The sequence below is a fragment of the Hesperophylax consimilis genome, chromosome 4 (assembly GCF_061612785.1).
Source record: "Hesperophylax consimilis isolate HC1 chromosome 4, BYU_Hcon_1.0, whole genome shotgun sequence".
Lineage (NCBI taxonomy): Eukaryota > Metazoa > Arthropoda > Insecta > Trichoptera > Limnephilidae > Hesperophylax > Hesperophylax consimilis.
This window is the reverse complement of record NC_142839.1, coordinates 21,130,503-21,150,234: the sequence shown is the minus strand read 5'-3', so window position 1 is coordinate 21,150,234 and position 19,732 is coordinate 21,130,503. Positions and strand designations below refer to the sequence as shown.

Below are 19,732 nucleotides of genomic sequence, written 5' to 3'. Positions count from 1 at the left end.
ACTGTAGAGTTTTGGAATGAAGTCATGCAATATAAAGATGTTGCTAATAATAACCCCTTCGGTGATTTATGTCAGTTTGTAATTTCTATTTTATCATTGCCGCATTCAAATGCGGACATTGAACGTGTATTTAGCCAAATGAGTCTGGTCAAAACAAAACTCAGAAATCGTTTGGCGGTGAGAACCCTGAATGCCATTTTGTACGTGAGATTTGGCCTAAAGAGAGCAGGAGAAGTGCTGTTATTCTTACACTGTTCCTGACGAAGTACTACGCTGCATTGGGACCAAAGGCATTTGACGGCCGGCATAGTCCAGTGGTAACGCATTGGACTGCCATTCCGAAGGTCGCGGGTTCGAACCCGGCGTGCGCAAATAAATTTTATTTGATTAATTTGTGTTATTTCACAATTAATTAATTAAAATAATATATAGTATATTTGCGGCACGTTCCAGAGTGGAAGATACTACCAGTATCGCCCTGGTGTAAGACCACCATTCAGAATTGAAACGTTGCTCCAAATGGCTTTAGCCGTGTTTAGTGACTAGATCTGAATAGCCAGGTACTTCCCCACCTTCCTCTTTCCCTTCCCCACTTACCTTCAGCCTCACAACATCCCCCAATTGGGGATGCCATAGTCTCACTGGCTCCAGACGGGAGCAGTTGGGACTCTTGTGAGGTATTCACTATAAAAATAAAAAAAAAGAAAGTTAGGACTCCGTCTCTCAGCCTTCCACATCAGCTGCTGTTAATGAAGAAGAAGAAGATGAAGATGAAGATATTGATATTTTATTTCACTGATTTTATTTCTAAGTTAAATTTAGTTAGCTTTTTTTTGGCATTTTTTAAAATAATTTAGCATTTTTCTGGCATATTTTTCCCATCACTCTATTTCTCAATAAATACTAAGTTAAATTTATGTTGGCTTTTTTTTGCATTTTTTAAAGGAATTTAGCATATTTCTGGCATATTTTTCCCATCACTCTAGCATATTTTGAAGTAGTTGAGTTGGCAACACTGATTATTACACAAGCGTAGCGCAGTTGACCGTTTTGCATTTCATCTGTCTGTACATTTTTTTTTACGTGTTTCGGTTCCGGTTCAAGATGGCCGTGGCGGATACCACCTTTTTATACCGCCTGAGTTACATGTAGACCCTAAACACAGCATCCCAAAAGATGACATTTAACCTAAGGGGAATTATTTTTCTCAAGGCCTTCTGTGTGGGGTTAATGTAAAAAAACTCGGTAGGTACTCCCATAAACCCTGTTGTCACTATTTAACAATACGGTACAAATGGTATAATGTTTTTGGCTGTGGTACATTTGAATAAAACTAAATACTATGAAATACCCTTTCTAGAACCGGTTGTTGGAAAATTGGAATGACTTCATTTGCATACTTGAATATATAAATATTGCATACTTGCTCGGTACTAGACTTGATACCTGTTGCAGAAATTAACATTTCAGTAAATCAAAGTGCGTGATCATTACTTGTGTGATAAAATAGTTTTTTTTTTTTAAAAGAAAGACAAATTTCCCGGGTTACGAATAACCTGACAATATTTGAAAATCTCCTACTACCACCACGGTAAGCTGAAAACGTTGCTTGTCTTGTGATGGAGGACTTAGCCAGCCGAGGAATTGAACACACTACGCCTGAGTGGGACCCAAGCGTGATATCAACTCGGCCACCGACCGGTCGAAAGAATAATAACATAACTCTCCTAAAAGAGAAAGTTGACAGCTTTATCCCTGGAGCCAAGCGGTTTTTAAATAATGGTTTCCCCGTTAGCCTACCCGTTGGTCTACCCGGAAGCCAGAATGAGCTATTGCTGAGTGAGGGATGAGCGATTATTTAATTAGATTTTACGTCTGTAGACTGGCATATTTATTACGAGTGGCCGTAAAGTCAATCCCTGTGGCACACTTTGCGCTAATTAATCTAACACGTGCTCATTACAAAAAACATGGGTGTGACTGGTTTTTAATCGGAAGAAACGATTTAAAACACATTCATAACTGAGATTCCAGTTTGACTCTTGGAGCGGCTAGATGATGTTTCCAGTTTTTTTTTGCATGCTGACTCCATTTGCGCTGGTTTAGATATATATGATGGTATTCGGAGGGATTATTTAATCAGAAGGAAGGAGTGAAAAACAAACTCGCACACGATCAATAAATAACAGAAAATCGTGTTCACGTTAGGATTCATAAACCATGAACAATGTCCAACGTTTTAACGTACGTACAAAGCTTACAGGTAACTTAAAATTGCTATAATGATTATTCGTTTTCATAAAACTGTACAATAATGATAAAGAAAGTTTGCAGCACTTAGCAGTCAGCGATCCGCATGACTTTTACAAAGTTATTTTCCTCAGGCTGATGAACTCTGTTTACTTTCACAGACTTGAGTTCATATCTAGAGAATAAGATGCTAAAATAACGCCTATAAAGAAGGCATTTTGATAAACATGCGGGATTATGATAAATATATAATCGAAGAGTGTGAGTAGCAGTAGGTTAGTCTTTGCCCCAAGGAAGTGGTTGGCGAGGATTAAATTGATCTGATTAATGAATGGTAAATTGATATGACGGCGAAATAATGGGAGCGTGTATGGTGGTATCGTGGTGTGGCGGTGTGGTGGTGTGGTGGTGTGGTAATGTCGTGGCGTGGCAGCGGTTGGATGGAGCACGCTTCGTTCCAAAGGTTGGCGGCGGAACTTTCTCCGGCCACCGCAGTCGGCGGATAAATGAGAAAAACGGAGAGTTGGCGCTCGTTGCGGCTACCGTCATCACAATCAGACATCAGACCACATCAGACGCTAATCTCCGAGGGCCTCTGCATCCGGATGAGGAGGGGGCCCCCCCCGGCTCTGGCCCCCGGCTCCTCCCCCCTTCGCAATTACTCTACTTGACAAGCCGTATCTTATTCCCGGTTTCCTGCTCGCAAGACGGGCTCCAGTAACGCGATACGCGACAGATCTTGGCGAGGTTAGTTAATAATAAGTCATATTGCACTAGGGACTAGGGCTATCCGCTAGAACGATTGGTGTCATATGTATACATTTTTCATATTATTTAATTAATACCATTGTTTAATATTAACATGGAAACATAAAACTGTTTACTGCTGTTTAAGGCCAATGAATCCACCTAGATTTCCCCTTTTATCCCATATTTTTAGGTTCCATAAATATGACTCATGACAAGCGATCGCACAAAATGTTTTTGCAAACTTGGCATAATATGCCAAAAATCTCTCCAGTGGTGAGATATAAGAGAAGATTTATAAAAACTAATTTTATTAATAAACAGTGGTTTTGCGGAAATCCAATAAGTTTGCACCTTTGCAAGTATACATTGAATCTTAACCATAAAGCAGAAAACCTGTATCACTGAGTAGAAAAAAATCTCGAACGGTGAAATCTGGCGTTACGATACAGTGTGGAATTTCTAGGTCAAACACAAATATTTTCGGTTCGCGACGTTCCATCGTGAACTCTAGAGCCTTGAAGTATCATTGAACTGTCAACAAAATTGAATGACCCATTAATATTGCTCCACATTTTACAAATCATCTTCACTGTGAAGAAAAAAAAGGTATTAAAAAAAAATAACTTTATTTTTTTCGCTATTTCTCGGTATCAATTTATTTTCGGCCGTTTTATTGAAATTGGCATAGTTATTTATACAAAATCCATATCACGGAAAAGGCTAGATGGAAATAAGAGTACATACATCAATAAACTACAGTTTTTGTAGAAGCCTAATAAAAAAAATGTCACCTTTCCCCAGCACTGTGTAATAAAATGTGGGTTTGATGTACGACCAGTAAAAATCAGAACCAATTAGATAATTCACACTTTAAATGCCTTCCATGTAGATTTGAATGTAAACCGATGTCGCCACAGACTTGGTACATTTTGTATTATTTAGCAAGCTCTCTATCTCTCTTGCCTAACATTGTGTATATCGCCATTAGATTTTATAGAAATTTCATACTTTTGGATCACGAAACACGCCCGCGTCGCATTTCTTGTGTTTTTCTTTATTCTATGGATCCAAATCAAACAACATTTCAGTGATATTTTTAGAATACATATCAATCAACGAGATATGATACGAGAAAAAATGGGCTCAGTTGGAAGATAATATCAGAATGAAACCAATTAATAATATCTATGTAGAACTACACAAAAGAGAAACTGATAAAATACTGATTGATAAGGGTAGGACCTTTTTGTACCAGAGGCAAAGAAAAAATTAATTTACATTAACCGCGATTTCCATGTAAAAGTTCCTTTCAAAATTTAATTTGGGTTTTTTTTCTTTTGTGAACAGACACTGTATGGTTACACTAACTATTAAAATAATATTTTAAAATAAGAAGAAACGTAAAGGGTTTAAGATGAGGAAAAACATATTTATAAATAAATAATACAGGAAGGTTATTGTTAAATTTAGTAAAGCTCCGACCTTTACAATGGATCAATACATACAGTTGTTTTATTGTCTCGGGGTAAAGTTCAATGCAAATTAAATGTTTTCTCCTTTATTTAATATGGTGGAATTACAGACCAATGGTCACTGCATAAACGATATTTTTATCACACTGGACTCAGTAGTACAAAGTGACAAAAAATCAGCCTAGATAGAAAATTTAATACTATGTTGGTACTCATGCTCCATACTTAAACATTGAGTTAGGCAAAATTGTTTCCTGCTTAGAATAAAATGTAAAATATAAAAAGCAATGGAGTTCAAAGACTTTGATGAGAGTATAGACATGTAAGCCATTTTAAATAAAGGTATAACTTGTAATTTTAAATGTAAGTCTCTAGTTTTAAGCCATAGATGTAGGTCTTGTGCTGCTTGTGCATAATTAATAAGTTTTTTTTTCTGTCCCGAAATTTGTGCACTTTACCTTGGACACCCTGTATACTACTACTACTGTACTATCTATTATCATAAACACCTCATACCTCGATTTATGTCAGGTCTTATACTAACCTAGTATTCATTCAACTATTATTACAAGAGTAGATATTTCTTCTAATTATGTATTGTCTCATTGCACTTCTATTAACAGCTGTATCAATTGCAATAATATTTTTGTGTACACATTACTTGTTCTGTAATTTATTACTTATATTCTCCTGTGTACCACTGTATGCTTATAATCCGATGTATCATTCTATTGTAAAAGCCATTTTATAGCGTTTAAATAAATAAATATTAGTTTTATGTTACTACTCATAAGTCTTAATTGTAAGTCACTACTTACAAGTATTAGTTTTAAATCACTAACTAGTCTAGATGTAAGTGATGTAAGTCACTAGCTAGTCTAGATGTAAGTGATGTAAGTCTGAGTAGTTATCAATAATTATTAGTTGTAAGTCACTAATACAAACCTTAAATTTACACTGCTGATAGATCCATTGTAATTCTCCCTTTATTAAACGAAGAGTGTATTAACAACATAACTTTCAGAGGCAGAATACTCAAGAATATGTTGTATCATCATCGTTAGTAAATCGGTTAAGTTTAGTTATGAGCACTGCACTGTCAATCTTGGAAATATCTGATCAATAAAACTAACACAAGAAGAGAGAGAAAAATAGACAATTCTGATTTCTATACCTTTAAAAAATCAGTTTCAGCTACTTGCGCTCTTAATATCCTAACATTTAAAAGACTTTTTAATGTTCATGTCAAGTTGAATGCCACAGAATATGCATGGAAGATGGTTAATTGGTCAATAAATACTTAATTATAGCAACTATATACTACGGCAGGATGATCATAAATCTTCACTACACATACAGCACATGATACAGGATGGACACTATCAAGCCAACTTGATGGAACTGGTTTGTATTTACTTGCTATGTGACAGCAATATGAAGCTGCCAAGTGTATTCATTTAATCTATTTAATAAATATGCTATTAACACCATAGTAAGGCTATTCTTGATACTTGATGTTAAACGCTTTTGCAAAATGTAATTTAAGCAGATTATTCAATGATTAAAACAACGGATCTTTGCATTTTATATTAGGTTTGTGTCATCAATTGATCTGAAACCTAAATAACTGAAGCTTTGATTCAGAACTGTCTTGTGTGCTCATTAAAGCGAGGTATTACATTTCTCCTTGGAACTGTAAACAAGAGACTGTAATGTTATTGTTAAAAAAATTGCACTCAATCGGTGCTGGAATTTGAATTATTAATCGCAAATACCATAGCGGAATGTGGCTGTGTGCAACAGAAAAGAAATTAGAATGTATATCTAAATAATTGATGACGGAACAAGTTATTTACAATTTCGCGATAGTAAGATCGAGTTAATGACTACTTACATAGCGTCTCTTGGGGCAGTCTTCCCGGCCACGTAGAACCACCGCCATCCTCCGGAAGCTGCCAGATAAGCCACAAGGGCCACCAGGACCAATTGAACAACACTGATCCATCCCAGATAGAACCACAAGACTCCAAACACCCCGAATACGGCAGCCAGAACGACGGACATGACCGCTAACCGACACAACAAGCGGCGGACTGACGAGCGGCGCGGTCCGGCCACCGTTACCGGTTTTCCTTTACCGCCTTCTGCGTCAACTTGGAATGGATGATCGCTGCCCTGTGAATAAAAATAAAACGCTCTATTTAATATAGTCCAAGTCCAATATGCATTTAAAATGTATGCACGTGAAACACTTTTGACAAAGAAACAAGACTATTACATCTACACATTCACGGTGACATAAACTTCAGATTTGACATCTGACATTTTGTTTCAGTGTTGCAAGATAAGAAAAACAAATCTACGCCTATATTGAACATTTTAATATGGGGTAGTTCTTTAGGAGTGGGGAAAAGGGTGTTTGAATTATCTGATAATAATTTCGAGTAATAATATATATTTTTCCTCGAAATTTTAAATCCGTTCGGAAAGCAATGCTTCTATTGCTGCCAAATAATTCAACAATTCAAAAAATTACAGTTTTAACCTTTAGTGGCGTTTACTATGGCATTGCTTTCCTAAGTTAATAATTTATTGTACATAACAATGAGTTCGAAAAAATATCTTGGTGCTCACTTCATTCTTCTCGCGGATTAAAAAAAAGTTAACAATGAATTTAAGTACCTAATTAAATATTTTCAAGAAAGATGAAAACATAGATCTTCCGGACAATTACCAATTTTTATTTTTAACCTATGTAAACCTATTTAGCAATGTCCGTATCCAATAGTGCCTTAAAATCATTGAAGATACATTAGATACATATAGCATAAAACCGGTTATTAATAAAAATCTGCGTGGAAACCAACTAGATACTTTAATGATCCATTTTGTCAACAAAACGACGGTTTCATCGCATAGCCCACATCTTGCAGAATATTTAAGGACTACATTAAAAAACAAATTTTAGATTCAGCCGTTAATTAACACAATATTTACTATGTTCGTTTTGTTTACGACATTCTGATCTGTTGGAAAGTACCAACAGACAATTAGATCTCTTTTTTTTAAATTAGCTAACTCCATCAACTGTAAAATCTGCTTTGCGATTGAAAGAGTACACTCTTATAAGAAAATTAATATTTCAGACATAACAATTGATAGAGAAAATAACAAACATACATTTGAAATTTTCCGTAAGCATATTCGTTTTCAGACACGACCATTTATTATAGATCTTTGGACCCATGATCATAAAAATTGCCCGCTTACCAGACATTAGGCTCTGCCACACGTACACTACAGTACAAAAAAGTCCGAAAGCAAGGTAACGGTTTATAGCGCAGTCCATTGTGAGACTTTTCTGTGCGACGGAAAAGTGTCAAGTGCACGTGTGGCAGAGCCTAATGTCGGGGACCGGATAAATCATCAAAATGATAGTTCATCACATATTTAAAAAGTTATATAAAGTCATGGAAAGTGATGAAACAAAAACTTTATTAACTGGGTTGAGTAGGTTAGGTTAGGTTTAAATTTTTTTTTCATCGTTTCTAATGACTTTATACCACTTTTTAAAGGTATGAATTGTCCATGTATTGATTTATCATGGAACCCCTAATGACATATATGCTTACTAACAACCCGCTCGACAATAAAGCGTACGAGTCGGAAAGAAACACAATTTTAACGATTCCTAACAATAATGGCTTCAAGAGTAGAAAAGTACAGAAAAAAATTGTAAAAAAAAACGCAAAAATAACCTTCTCCAATTAATTTTAATAATAATAAGCGAACTCCGTTACACATACAAAACAAAGGCCGTAAACTCAATCTTTTAGAGCAGTTGGAAATTAAGAAAAATTCTAATAATAACCTTTCTAGCGATCGTGCTCGAGTTCACATTATTTCAAGTTCGCCGTTATTTCACAAGAATAATCGGTAGATACAACCATCATCAATGGATACAACCCAGTAACTAGTTTTACATTAGGTCAAGTTCAATACTTTTATGCTACTCTATGCTAGGCCAAACTGGTTATCGCCATGGGTATAAGCTGGACTTCTACGTAAATAATTATTTTTCAACTGATCGTTGAAGTATTGTATGTAAAAAAAAAATAGTGGGTACCGAGAAGGGCGTATGTGAGGGGAGAGGGGGGGTCGAATCCTCCATGGGCCTTAATAAGTATTGCGTAGGAAAAAAGATAATAGTACTCGCAATTTGCATTCCTGGAAATAACAATAATATTATTTGCACCATCTCTTTAATTATAAACGTTATGTATCGTATTTAAAAAAAAATCATACAGTGCCAGGGAAAATTTCTTCCTCTTGCGTCAACTGCGGGTACAGGTGATAATCTTTTCTACCCGGTGAGCGGGCGGCCTTTTACTACTGTAGGGCTTTTTGTTTATATACATATTTATATCAAAATGTTTAAAGTGAAATAAACTGTTTTTTGTTTATGGCAATCTATTATATAAACCCGCTCACTGCGGTAAGGGAGGGTATAAGATGGAATTCGGGAGACGGAGGCGGTCGGTGTTGGGGTTCCAGCGGCCGAGGATGGAGATGGAGGGATTCGAATTTGATTCTAATATAGAGTAAAAGGTTTTAGCTATTTCATATTTTAGGTGTGGATGAATTTTCGATCCTAATGATGCTATTCCTGAAGAACGTTATGTAAATAATAAGTTGTGGTAAGTATAGGTCTCAAAAAACTTAAAAAAACTAATAAAGAACACACAGGGTCGAATCACCCCCCCATGTAAATGCTATAACTACACCACTGGGTACCGATAACAATTTGCATTTCTGAAGAATAGAGTTGTGATATCGGCATTGATGTAGGACGGCCCGAAATATCAGTTGTTCTGGCTAAAGGCTCTGTAAAAGAGCAACTTTTTACGGCTATTTCTTGCCTGTAGGTTTTTTTACATTTGCTCTACACAGGAGGTCTAGGAGGGAAAAAAATACCTCATGGCCTATGTCGTCTTTGGGGATGTGTGGGGGTCTTTTAAGGGAAAGGAAGGAGAGGATGTTCTGGGAAGGAAAAAGGTATGCAAGGTGGGTTGGAAACGGGGGGTTAATGCTTCCGGAGTGACGGACGTGTGGAGGATTCATCCCGGCCTCTCTTCCCGATCCATTCTCTATCCCAACCCATCAAGTCAAGAAAAGTTCGAGAAAGAAGTCTGGCTGAAAAGTCAAAAGGTCTCTCTCAATCAGTCTCTCCCGATCCGGGCCGCCACAAGTAAAAGATTAAATTAATTAGTTGTCTTCAAGGTTTCCATAATATTTTCGGGCAGTATTACCTATTCTTGTCGACGTGTTGGCTTGTCTTGACTGGAAAAGGAGTGGATAAAGTGATGGCGTGTTTCTTTTTAAGACAATTTATCAACCATTAATAACAGTCGTTTTGTACAAGTAAATCATGTTCATTTTATAGTATCTAGCCCACGGAGGTTAAAAGGTTCCTTCCAAAGATCAGGAAAACAACTTGATAATAACTATTATAAGTACCCTATAATACACAGATAATTATATAATAAATAATTATAATGAACGCCCTTCAGTCTCTGCATTTCAATATTGAAAACGGTGGTGCTGATGATTCTGAAAAAGGTAAAAATGAACTTCCCCTCGAAAAAACTAATTATTTTGCTGTTATGAACCGACATTGTGAAATAATGAAGTTTTTCATTCCTCTTCTCCATTTTTATTCCGGGTTGATTCAATACGTTTTGATATCATATAATACAATATGTATGTACATATTATAAAAATAGATTACTAATATTTTGTTGTGCTTCATTCTCACGATCTCACTTACGTCTTGCGACGAGATGCTCACGTTATGTCATATTTTAGTAATTTACATTGGATACTTTGATGTTGAAGGACCAGAAGTCGAAATAATATCATTAGACTGTTTCTTATTTTCTCTGATTTAATAAATCGAAATTCAAATTTCCTCTTAAATCTCCCCCGCCTACCCGATTTCTACCGATTTATAACAAATTTCTCGTTAGTTTTTATGTTCCAAAAAAATTTATGTTATTTTTGAAATTGATATCTATACATTTGTTATGTAGAAACGTTATTTATATGATATTCCCTCGATGGAAAAAAAATCGCAGAGTAAGCTCTGAAAATTATTAAAAACACGTTTTTTTCTGTTATTTAAGTAATAAGTTATATGTTAAAATTCACAGTGTATATTTAAATGCAACTAAAGCATTCGTCGAGATATTTTTGCTCTATTTCAAACGAGTCGTGTTTTGCTTAATTATTATCGTTTATTTTAAATAAACCAGGAAATATTTCTACTGTTTATGGAAATGCTATTTTTTACCTTATTAACGCTTGAAGTTTCGACGCAATATCAAATTCAAATACAAATAATCTTTATTGTAGATATCTACAAATAAATAAATAATATTATAAAGTACAAATAACATACTAATATACTTAGTCAGTAAAGTTTTGCTGATGATTCAGTAATATTATTTAATTAAGAAATTGGATAAATACCTACAAAGAAGCGGAACATGGACTAAGCCTCCTGCTTAATGAAATTCCCTCACACCTAATGTTAATAAAACAAAATATCTGAAATTTGCCATAACAAGCAGAGGACAGCCGTTAGATGACTTTAATCTCAAATTAAATACATGCCAAGGAATCTATCAACATAATCAAGGTTTATCATGCCTCTGTCCCACTTTAGCACACTCAAAAGGCATCATATCTTGGAATTGAAATCGATAATACTCTCCGATGAAACTCACACACTGACGTAATTACAAAAAACTCATCAGGTACATACTACTTTAGAAACATCCGTAAATATCCTGAGCCTAAACGACATTAAAAAATGTACTACGCTTTGCGTCAATAACTAACAGTGTACGGAATAACTGGATGGGGGTCTGCCCTGAGAACTCACACATAGCGGCTCAACATAGCCCAAAAAGTAGTTCCAAGTACTTACTAAAGACAATTCTGAAAGTTCCGGTTAGAACTCCAATAGAAAAATATTTTATTTAAGCCGATAAAAAAACATATCTGAACATTCATAAATAAATATATAAATATATGTATATATTGCCCAACATAAATGCTCTACCAGAGCAATAAGCCAACAATACTGGTTTGAATGGATCTTTTGGACAGAGAAATATTAAATTTCATGCTACGAAACAATACATTGCTCTACCAAATCAAACGACAAATAACGGAAATGAATATATTTCAAACAAAATAAAGTAAAATCATGGCCTAGGCCGGCCCTGGCCAAATGCGCCTGGCGCGAGTAAAATATTGTATAATTTTATATGTTTTTGTAAAAAAATAATATCAAGGGCTGGGTTAGGACTGTTAGGTGTTAGGTATTTTTAGCGCCTTTGCGCCTTTAAAATACGGCGCCAGAAGCGGACTGCTCCGAATGCGCCCGCGTAGAGAACAGATTGAGAGAACAAAGTTATAATTGATAATCAACTTACAAACATTATGAAGACGATGTAAAGACAACTTGAAACTAAATACAATAGTTTAAAAAAACTACAGGCCGCCTTAGATCAGGAAACCCCAGTAAGGAGGACTGTAAAAAATGGAATACCTACTTGTATTATCCTTTATACCTACCATGTACAAACTTCGGCATTGAAATTTAAAAAAAATGGTACAGCTTTTCCGTACATCCTATTTCTAAACAATAAAGGTTAAGTAAAAAAATACATGTAGGTATGTATATTATAATATGTATTATAGGAGTGTTTTTAGAATTTGAATATTTCCACGTCTCTAAATTGAGCGTAAATCATATTAGAAAACCAAAATACAAAATTTTATTGACTTGCGATGGCATCTTCAGTTGGAGCGGTCAGCCGTAAATTTACAAAAAAATATTTTTTTGCAAGTTAGGTAGGGACTAGAGCTCCGTACAAAGTGCAATTTAAGTAACTTTTATTATTTGTGGTTGGTGGTACCTACATGTTTGACTATTGTTTCTCGCTCTTGCAACTCTCTTGTGACGAGTAGTCGAAAATTGTCATGGACTCGAAGCGCATGAAACTCAAAATCACTCCCGCGCAGCGATTTCTCGAAGCCAGTCCAAGTACAAGCTAGTCAGAAAAACTTTTTACTATCAGTGTGCACAAATACATTCAAAAGTGTCCTCTTTAAAATGATTTGCCTTCTTTAACCAGTCGAAAACACAAGGCTTTGATAAGGGCCGGTATTTCAATACGCTCAGTCCGCTTATCTTGACAGGGTTCCCACCAGGGAGCAACTTAGCGAACTTAAATCAAAGCGAACTCGAAAAGCCACTGAAATACCGGCCATAACTGGAATAGCGAAAAGATCCATATTTTTGGACACATCCCCAATAAGCACCCCTGGCTGCAGAGGTTGTGGCTACGATCTACATTCAATATTAATTCATGGTCAATAATATTCTAATAAATTTATAATATTATGAAAAACGTGTCAAGGTAACAGGTATAATTTAGCTAAATATGAAATATACATTAAATATTATATTTGGACTTAAAATGGGAATCATCTCTAAAATATGATTCGCATTATTTATATTATTGGCGTACCTTTGGACGGGTATATCTATACCTACCAAAGATAATAGAATACAATATTCTAATATCTTTGATACCTACGCATCAAATTTAAAAATAGTGCTTGCGTAGATAAAACGAAATTCTCTACTCAGTGTATCAAAATCAAGCCACACAAAAAATGTTTGAATTGGATATATATTAATTATATTAATGATATTTTTCCGATAAAAATATCATTATTGTTAAATTTCATTACATCAGAAGATCAAAATTAGTTATCATTTTTAGATTTGTAAACCTTGAAAGTTGAATTTTATAATATTATGTTTCGGTAACAGGTGCGCGCTGGATCCAATTTTGGCGATTCTTTTCAGAACAAAAGTTTGCCTATGCCAAGCAATGTATTTTTTAAATTATTAAAAATTTTAAACATTTTAAAAATATGTTCCCTTTTTTCATATTAAGGTGTAAAAATGGTCACATTTTTAAGAACTATTTTGTTTTCATCTCGATTAATTGAAATTCACGAAGCGGGAAATAAAATTATACTGTAGACATAAATAAAAATAAATAAAAAACTATATATATATATATATATAATATGTGTGTGTACCTAATAATTTATTCACGAGAAAAAATATACAATTATCTATGGTACCATCAATTTTCTAGTACATTACATGTATTCGTATGTATAATATATTAATGTGACTACCTAACATGGAAATACTTCCTTGTTATGAAAAAAGTAGGTTCTGTAATAAGAAGTTTGGTAATAGTTATGAGTTGATTGTAAGGTGTGCCTTTCACAAATAATGCCCGATTATAAGAGTCATCATTCATCATCACTCCTACAGTAATACGAGTGTGGCGATTATGAAATATTTATTATTAGGTAAGTACTTTAATTGCATAAACGATTTAGATCTCCTAACAACGTTAATCGATTAGGTTTATTCGATACTTGAAACAAAATATATTATTGACTTCTTGAAGGCGCTGTATTTAGTGAAGATTTTGTGTACATTAAAAAAATACAAATTTAAAAAAACAGTCGTTCGTTAGTTCATAATTGATAATTCACAAATTAAATAATCATGTAAAATGTGACTTTAAGGTCACATTCTTTTCAACAGTTGTAAAAAAATATAAAACAAATAAATAAATACTTATACTTAATTTATTCGCAGGTGGGGTAAAAGATTGTCATAATATGAATTGGTGCCATTTTGTTAGAAATGAAAAAAAAAATGGGCTCTGTTATCACGAAAAGTTTATTTGAAGGTTTGCACTGGACGCTCAGCCAAACGCTTAATTACGCTTAAACGCTTAAGGTGCAGGATGGCGACGAAATTCACGGTGGGTTAAAACAACAGACCGGAAATTGGTCAAATAAGCAGTAACAATAATTTTGCGTTCTTTTCAGGTGTGTATCGCTCCATTGCTTGTTGTCAACTAATTCTCTATCTGTCTGCAACGTAAATGTCAAATCACAATGATATTTGTCGCCATTTGAAAAATGATGGCACATTCATTTTATGACACTACTATTTCCCACATTGTGTATTTGTAGCAGCAAAATAAAAGTAATTGTATACTTTTTTTAGATAGCACAATAATAAGCCGTTAAGTACCTACAAACTGGATTATATGTGACCAATATGTAAAAACAAAATCAAGTTCGTGTGAAAAAATCTCGTTTCTATTCAAAATTTCGATGATTAAATTTCTGCTTGATATTTATATTTAGTATCCGATTATTTCAATTCTCATCGTAACCAGTTTCCAATGCATAATAATTGTAATTCTGGAGATTTACTTCAATCGTGATTACTGTATTTTTATTTACCAAGGCAGCATACCTCAATGCATTTCCCAAATAAACTAAGAAACTATAACCATACTATATAATAATCGGTATCTATCTTATACAGGTACGTTCTCTTAAGAGGAAGCTACAAGCCAAAAATGTGTATATTCTTGGTATACCTTATATCGCAGGTAATAGGCATTAAAATCGCTTGACAAACGGAGTCTAGAAAAATTCGATGTCAAGCAAAAAACTGGTTTTTATTTATTTAGTAAATAATTTTATAATAAAGCAAAAAAGTTAATCAAGTGAAATTGTCACAGATAATCTTAGCTAAAATACTGTATTTTTTAAAAGTAGTTTCCTTTATGCGTTCATACATTTCTATTAAAAAAAATTTTTTTTAGTATTTTTCATTTTAATTTTTTTATTGAGTAATTTATATTTTTATTTGTATTCTACAAGCGAAGCGATAGGAAAACCTTCAATTTATCTAAATCATATTTTGTGGTATTCATAATGTACACCAATTCGTTATAAAGATTAATCAAAATAGTGATTTGGCATTAAGCTTCGCCTTAAAACAAAGAATTTACATTTCTGCACTAAATACTACCAGGGAAAATCTTTCGCTAGTAACTTGATTAAAATAAATAAATTATTGCAGATAAATTTGTCTCGATAATGTATACTAAAGGACTTGTAATTACTTTGAAATTTGTCTCGATTATTTATACGAAGGACTTGTAATTACTTTGAAATTTGTCTCGGTAATTTATTCATCATAGTTCAAGATTAAAAATTATTTTATGTATGCATATAAATATAAAAATGATCACATGGATTTATTTCTGTACAATATTAAGAAAAATATGCTGCACGCAAATGGTATGTAAAGCACGGAGGCACCCATTATGTAGAGCAATTAGTAGAGTGTTAAGAGTTGAGAGAAGTTATCAATTAATCAATAACATACTATGATAATTAATTGAGAACATTATAATAACATGACAATATATCAACACTCAGTACTCAGTAGTACCTAATAGTAATGGTAATGAATCTTAGAACAATCTGAAAAAAACTATCAACATAGAAATAAAAATATGTTTAGGATATTTATAGTGATTATTTGTATTGAGCCCTTTTTGTGAAAAACCACCACAAGGGTGGTGAAGTTTTGAATTCATCATTTGGGAGTTGTTTGAACAGCAGACCAATAAAGTGGCTCATTAATTTTCACTTCGTCCAAAGTTCAAACTTAAACAGTATATTTTTGAGTACTGCATAATTTTGTAATATTTTGAGCATGCGGAAATTGACGAACGTAAGTATTCATATAATATAATATTACTTGTAAATATTCAACAGCGATGAGGAAATAATATAATAGATAATATATGTATAAATTTATCAAAATATATGAATATTTTAAAATTTATTCAATAACATAATATTTAAATTAAATTAATATCATGTTCTTGTCGAATGTCCATTGATTTTTAAATTATCAAAAAAAGCATTACCTACCAACTCATTTGGATTTTTTTACGGAGTTTTTAGTTTTATCGTTCAATCAAATTACCATTAACTCAAATAACATAAATCCTTAGGCCTCTGTGATATTTTGACACGAGGTCGGAGCAGTTCCGCTTTGCAATGAAAACAAAATTATTGGAAAATTTCTGAACGTATCCGAAAACTAAAAACTGTTTTTGAAAGATAATAAAACGCGCTTTCAAATTTTACCATTGTAAATAAAAAATAATTTTTGATACATTAAAATTTTGGATGCGAACGATTTTTTTTTTAATAATTCATATTAGTTTTTTGTAAGTAAAATAAGTTAGTTAATAATAACATTAATAGCCAACAAAATGTTTTGAATTCATGATCCACATTGTTCAGCTTCATGTGAAATGGGAAATGGTTGGTGGAAATAATACAATGTTTCTATGCCCATTAAATTTTCACAACAAGCCATTGTTTCATTAATTAAACATTGTACCATCAAGTTAGCTCTACTAACTCTGTAATTACCTTGTTGATCTGGATTTCCTTGTTGTTATTACTGGGTTCTTCGGTCATCATTTTGATGGTTCACTGACACAGATTCTTAAAATAATTCATTCGAAATAGGTAGGTAGGTACCTAACTAATTAAATCCTTTGTCGGGCTAAAACACGCACTTTGTTTTTTTATTATATTAAGGCAATCACATTTTTAGCGATTCCAAAATAAACACAAATAAGCTGCACTTATTATTATGATAACCTCTCCAGCTCTTCAGTGACATAATATTATTAGGGAATTTTCACAATCCTGGCAGACCTACATTATATTTAAGAGCTGCTGTTATCACAGGATTGTTGAATAATGCAAATTAATAGACAAAAAGGTCTAAAAATGCATGTATCAACGTTGCTTGGTTCATATTATTCAAATGAACTAGGTATAGGTATTAACAAAATGTATTTTTTTCAGTATGAAATACTTATTTTTAAAATGATGTAGGTAGGCAAACCTCAACATTGGAAAAACTGAGATTTGGGAAAAATGATTCAATTTATGCGTATTGACAATGATTACAATTTTCCGATTAGTTTAATTTTTCCGAGAAAATTAAAATCAATAAAAATATCGCGTCGCGTAAAAATGCTTCCGTTAGAACTTTAGGAAAAATTATTCAATATTTGAACTTGTGAATTTCTAAATTATTATTCTAAATTTGAATACACAGTTTGGTAATTTAAGTATGCAGTTAGCGCGTTCGGTCTAACGGTAGGTCCTTTCGGGAACGGAAGCGATCGGTGTTTTTTCGTCACGACCGGGAGCAGGGAGCGCGGGAGACGAGTGCCGCCCCTCGGAAGTTCATCGCACTCGCGCTGGCTTTACACACTTCTAGTTGCTTCTCTCGGTCTCGGGTAGAGGTCGTGGAAGACAGTTTTAGTAGGTAGCAGGCGGTAGGCGCTATTCTACCGTGGTGGGCACTGCGCGGCCGCTTTACTCGGTGGATGGGTAAAGACTGTGGTGTTTACTGCTAACTCAGCTTACTGTGAAGCACAACGCCTATTATACTGCTGGTAGACTGTTGTCTGCAGAGGCAGAACCGCATCGAGGGCTCAAGAGGCCTTCATGTACACTCTTGGGCCCATAGGAGGGATACGAAATGATCTTTCAGCGATGTAGACGTTTGCCGATAGTCATTTGATTTGATTGAAAGATGAACAATTTGTTTCTGGTTGACAGATCTTGTTGAGATATTCCATAAACTAAGACTTCAATATTTTAAATTCTAAAAACAACGAAGAAATTAAAACAGTGTGTACCCAATCTCTATCGATTGACTTAAAAAGAAAACTTTTTATAAACTTCTTTGTGTAAAAATAAAGAAACATGTAAATGCCCAGCTAGGCGTGAAATTTAAAATAATTTGCATGAAATACAAGTAATTTTCAGTTAAAATAAAAATTGAGGTAGCACGTAGTTTTGGGAAAACCTGAAAAATATCATCAATAAAATTTGAGGTTTATGACATCAATGCTCAATGTTTGGTGATTTTCATATGTTATTCTGTTCGACAGGATTTAAATACCCTTCGTACAGACCTGTCAGACCCATATTGTAAACAATATAATTTCGGTTTTGTATACGTAACATTCCAAAATTCAATTGAAAAATTCTAATTTCATAACTAACTTATTCATTAAAAAAAATGTTCACAACAGACTGCGTCCATTTCCAATACACATGTAACATAAACTACATTTTATTAAAACGGGTAATGTATGGCTTTTACATGCACCTGGAATCCTTCAAGAGTGTTGAATAACAACGTTAACAGTCTTAGAAACATTATATACCTTGTGTCATGCTATACCGAGCCAGTGCGTCCGTTCTGCTACGTGGGATATATAGCAGATCATGGTGCCGTATCTGCCTGTAGTTGTTCGGCACGAACAACTTATAGCATTCCAGGAGGTATGGACTACCTATTAGTACGCTGTTACTGCAAGGGTCCCACTCCTTGGAAACTTCACTCGATTGGAGACTTCGTGATACATGAATCGCGGGTGCTCTCCATCCATTCTCATATACTTTTGTACAACTTTTGTTTTAATCTGTTCTAATTTCTCAATGAATTTTTGCTGATACGGGGTCCACGCAGCTGAGGCGTTTTCAATTTCAGACTTTTTAGATTTTTTAGAAGCAAGTATACATAGCCATCATTGCTTCAGAATTTGAAAACTGTTTTGGTTATAATATGTACTTTCTGAAGTGCAATAAATAATTATAATGCATTTATGCCGCCGCTCTTTAAATAGTTAGTGGTGTAATGGTCAGCGTTCTTGCCTTCCAAGCAGTTGACCGTGGCTCGATTCTCAGCCGTCGCAATAATATATATTTTTTAAAGTATACATTACATTCCAATACGCATTGTATTCCAAAGAGTTAAGAACTCATTGTGGGATCGTGTGCAGTATCCACAGTACGTTTCGATACATAATTAAATACGCAATTTATAATAATTTTTTATGGATTATGTGTGAATTTTGTTTTTTTTTATATGAAATTAAATTAATGTTTTTTTCCTTATGTTTTATTATTTGTTTGTACAAAATATTATTTTCCTAGTTCATACACTATAATTAAAACCATGTACGACTACCACAATAGGCGCATGAGCCAAGTACGGTAGTTGATAAAATCACGAAAAATTGTAATTACTTAAATTTAATAATAAATAAATCAAATACCTTTACAATACACAGTTAAAATTCACACTATTTACTAAGTATTAATATCTAAAATAATTCAGTTCATGCATCGTTATTTGAGAACTATATATTTATTTTATTTTATTTGTATTTAAAAAAATG

General features: G+C 33.8%; 1 protein-coding gene across 1 annotated transcript in view; it reads right to left on the bottom strand.

Annotated features, from left to right (window-relative positions):
- Fatp1 (Fatty acid transport protein 1) overlaps positions 1–17,174 on the bottom strand; it is an 80,153-nt gene extending 62,979 nt beyond the window's left edge. The window contains exons 1-2 of the mRNA XM_089651486.1: positions 16,893–17,174; positions 6,367–6,647 (exon numbers count right to left, since the gene is read on the bottom strand). Of these exons, the coding sequence (XP_089507612.1) occupies positions 6,367–6,647; positions 16,893–16,943 (332 nt within the window). The 5' untranslated portion in view covers positions 16,944–17,174. The remainder of the gene's footprint in view (positions 1–6,366; positions 6,648–16,892) is intronic.
- Between the last annotated feature and the right edge of the window lie 2,558 nt (positions 17,175–19,732).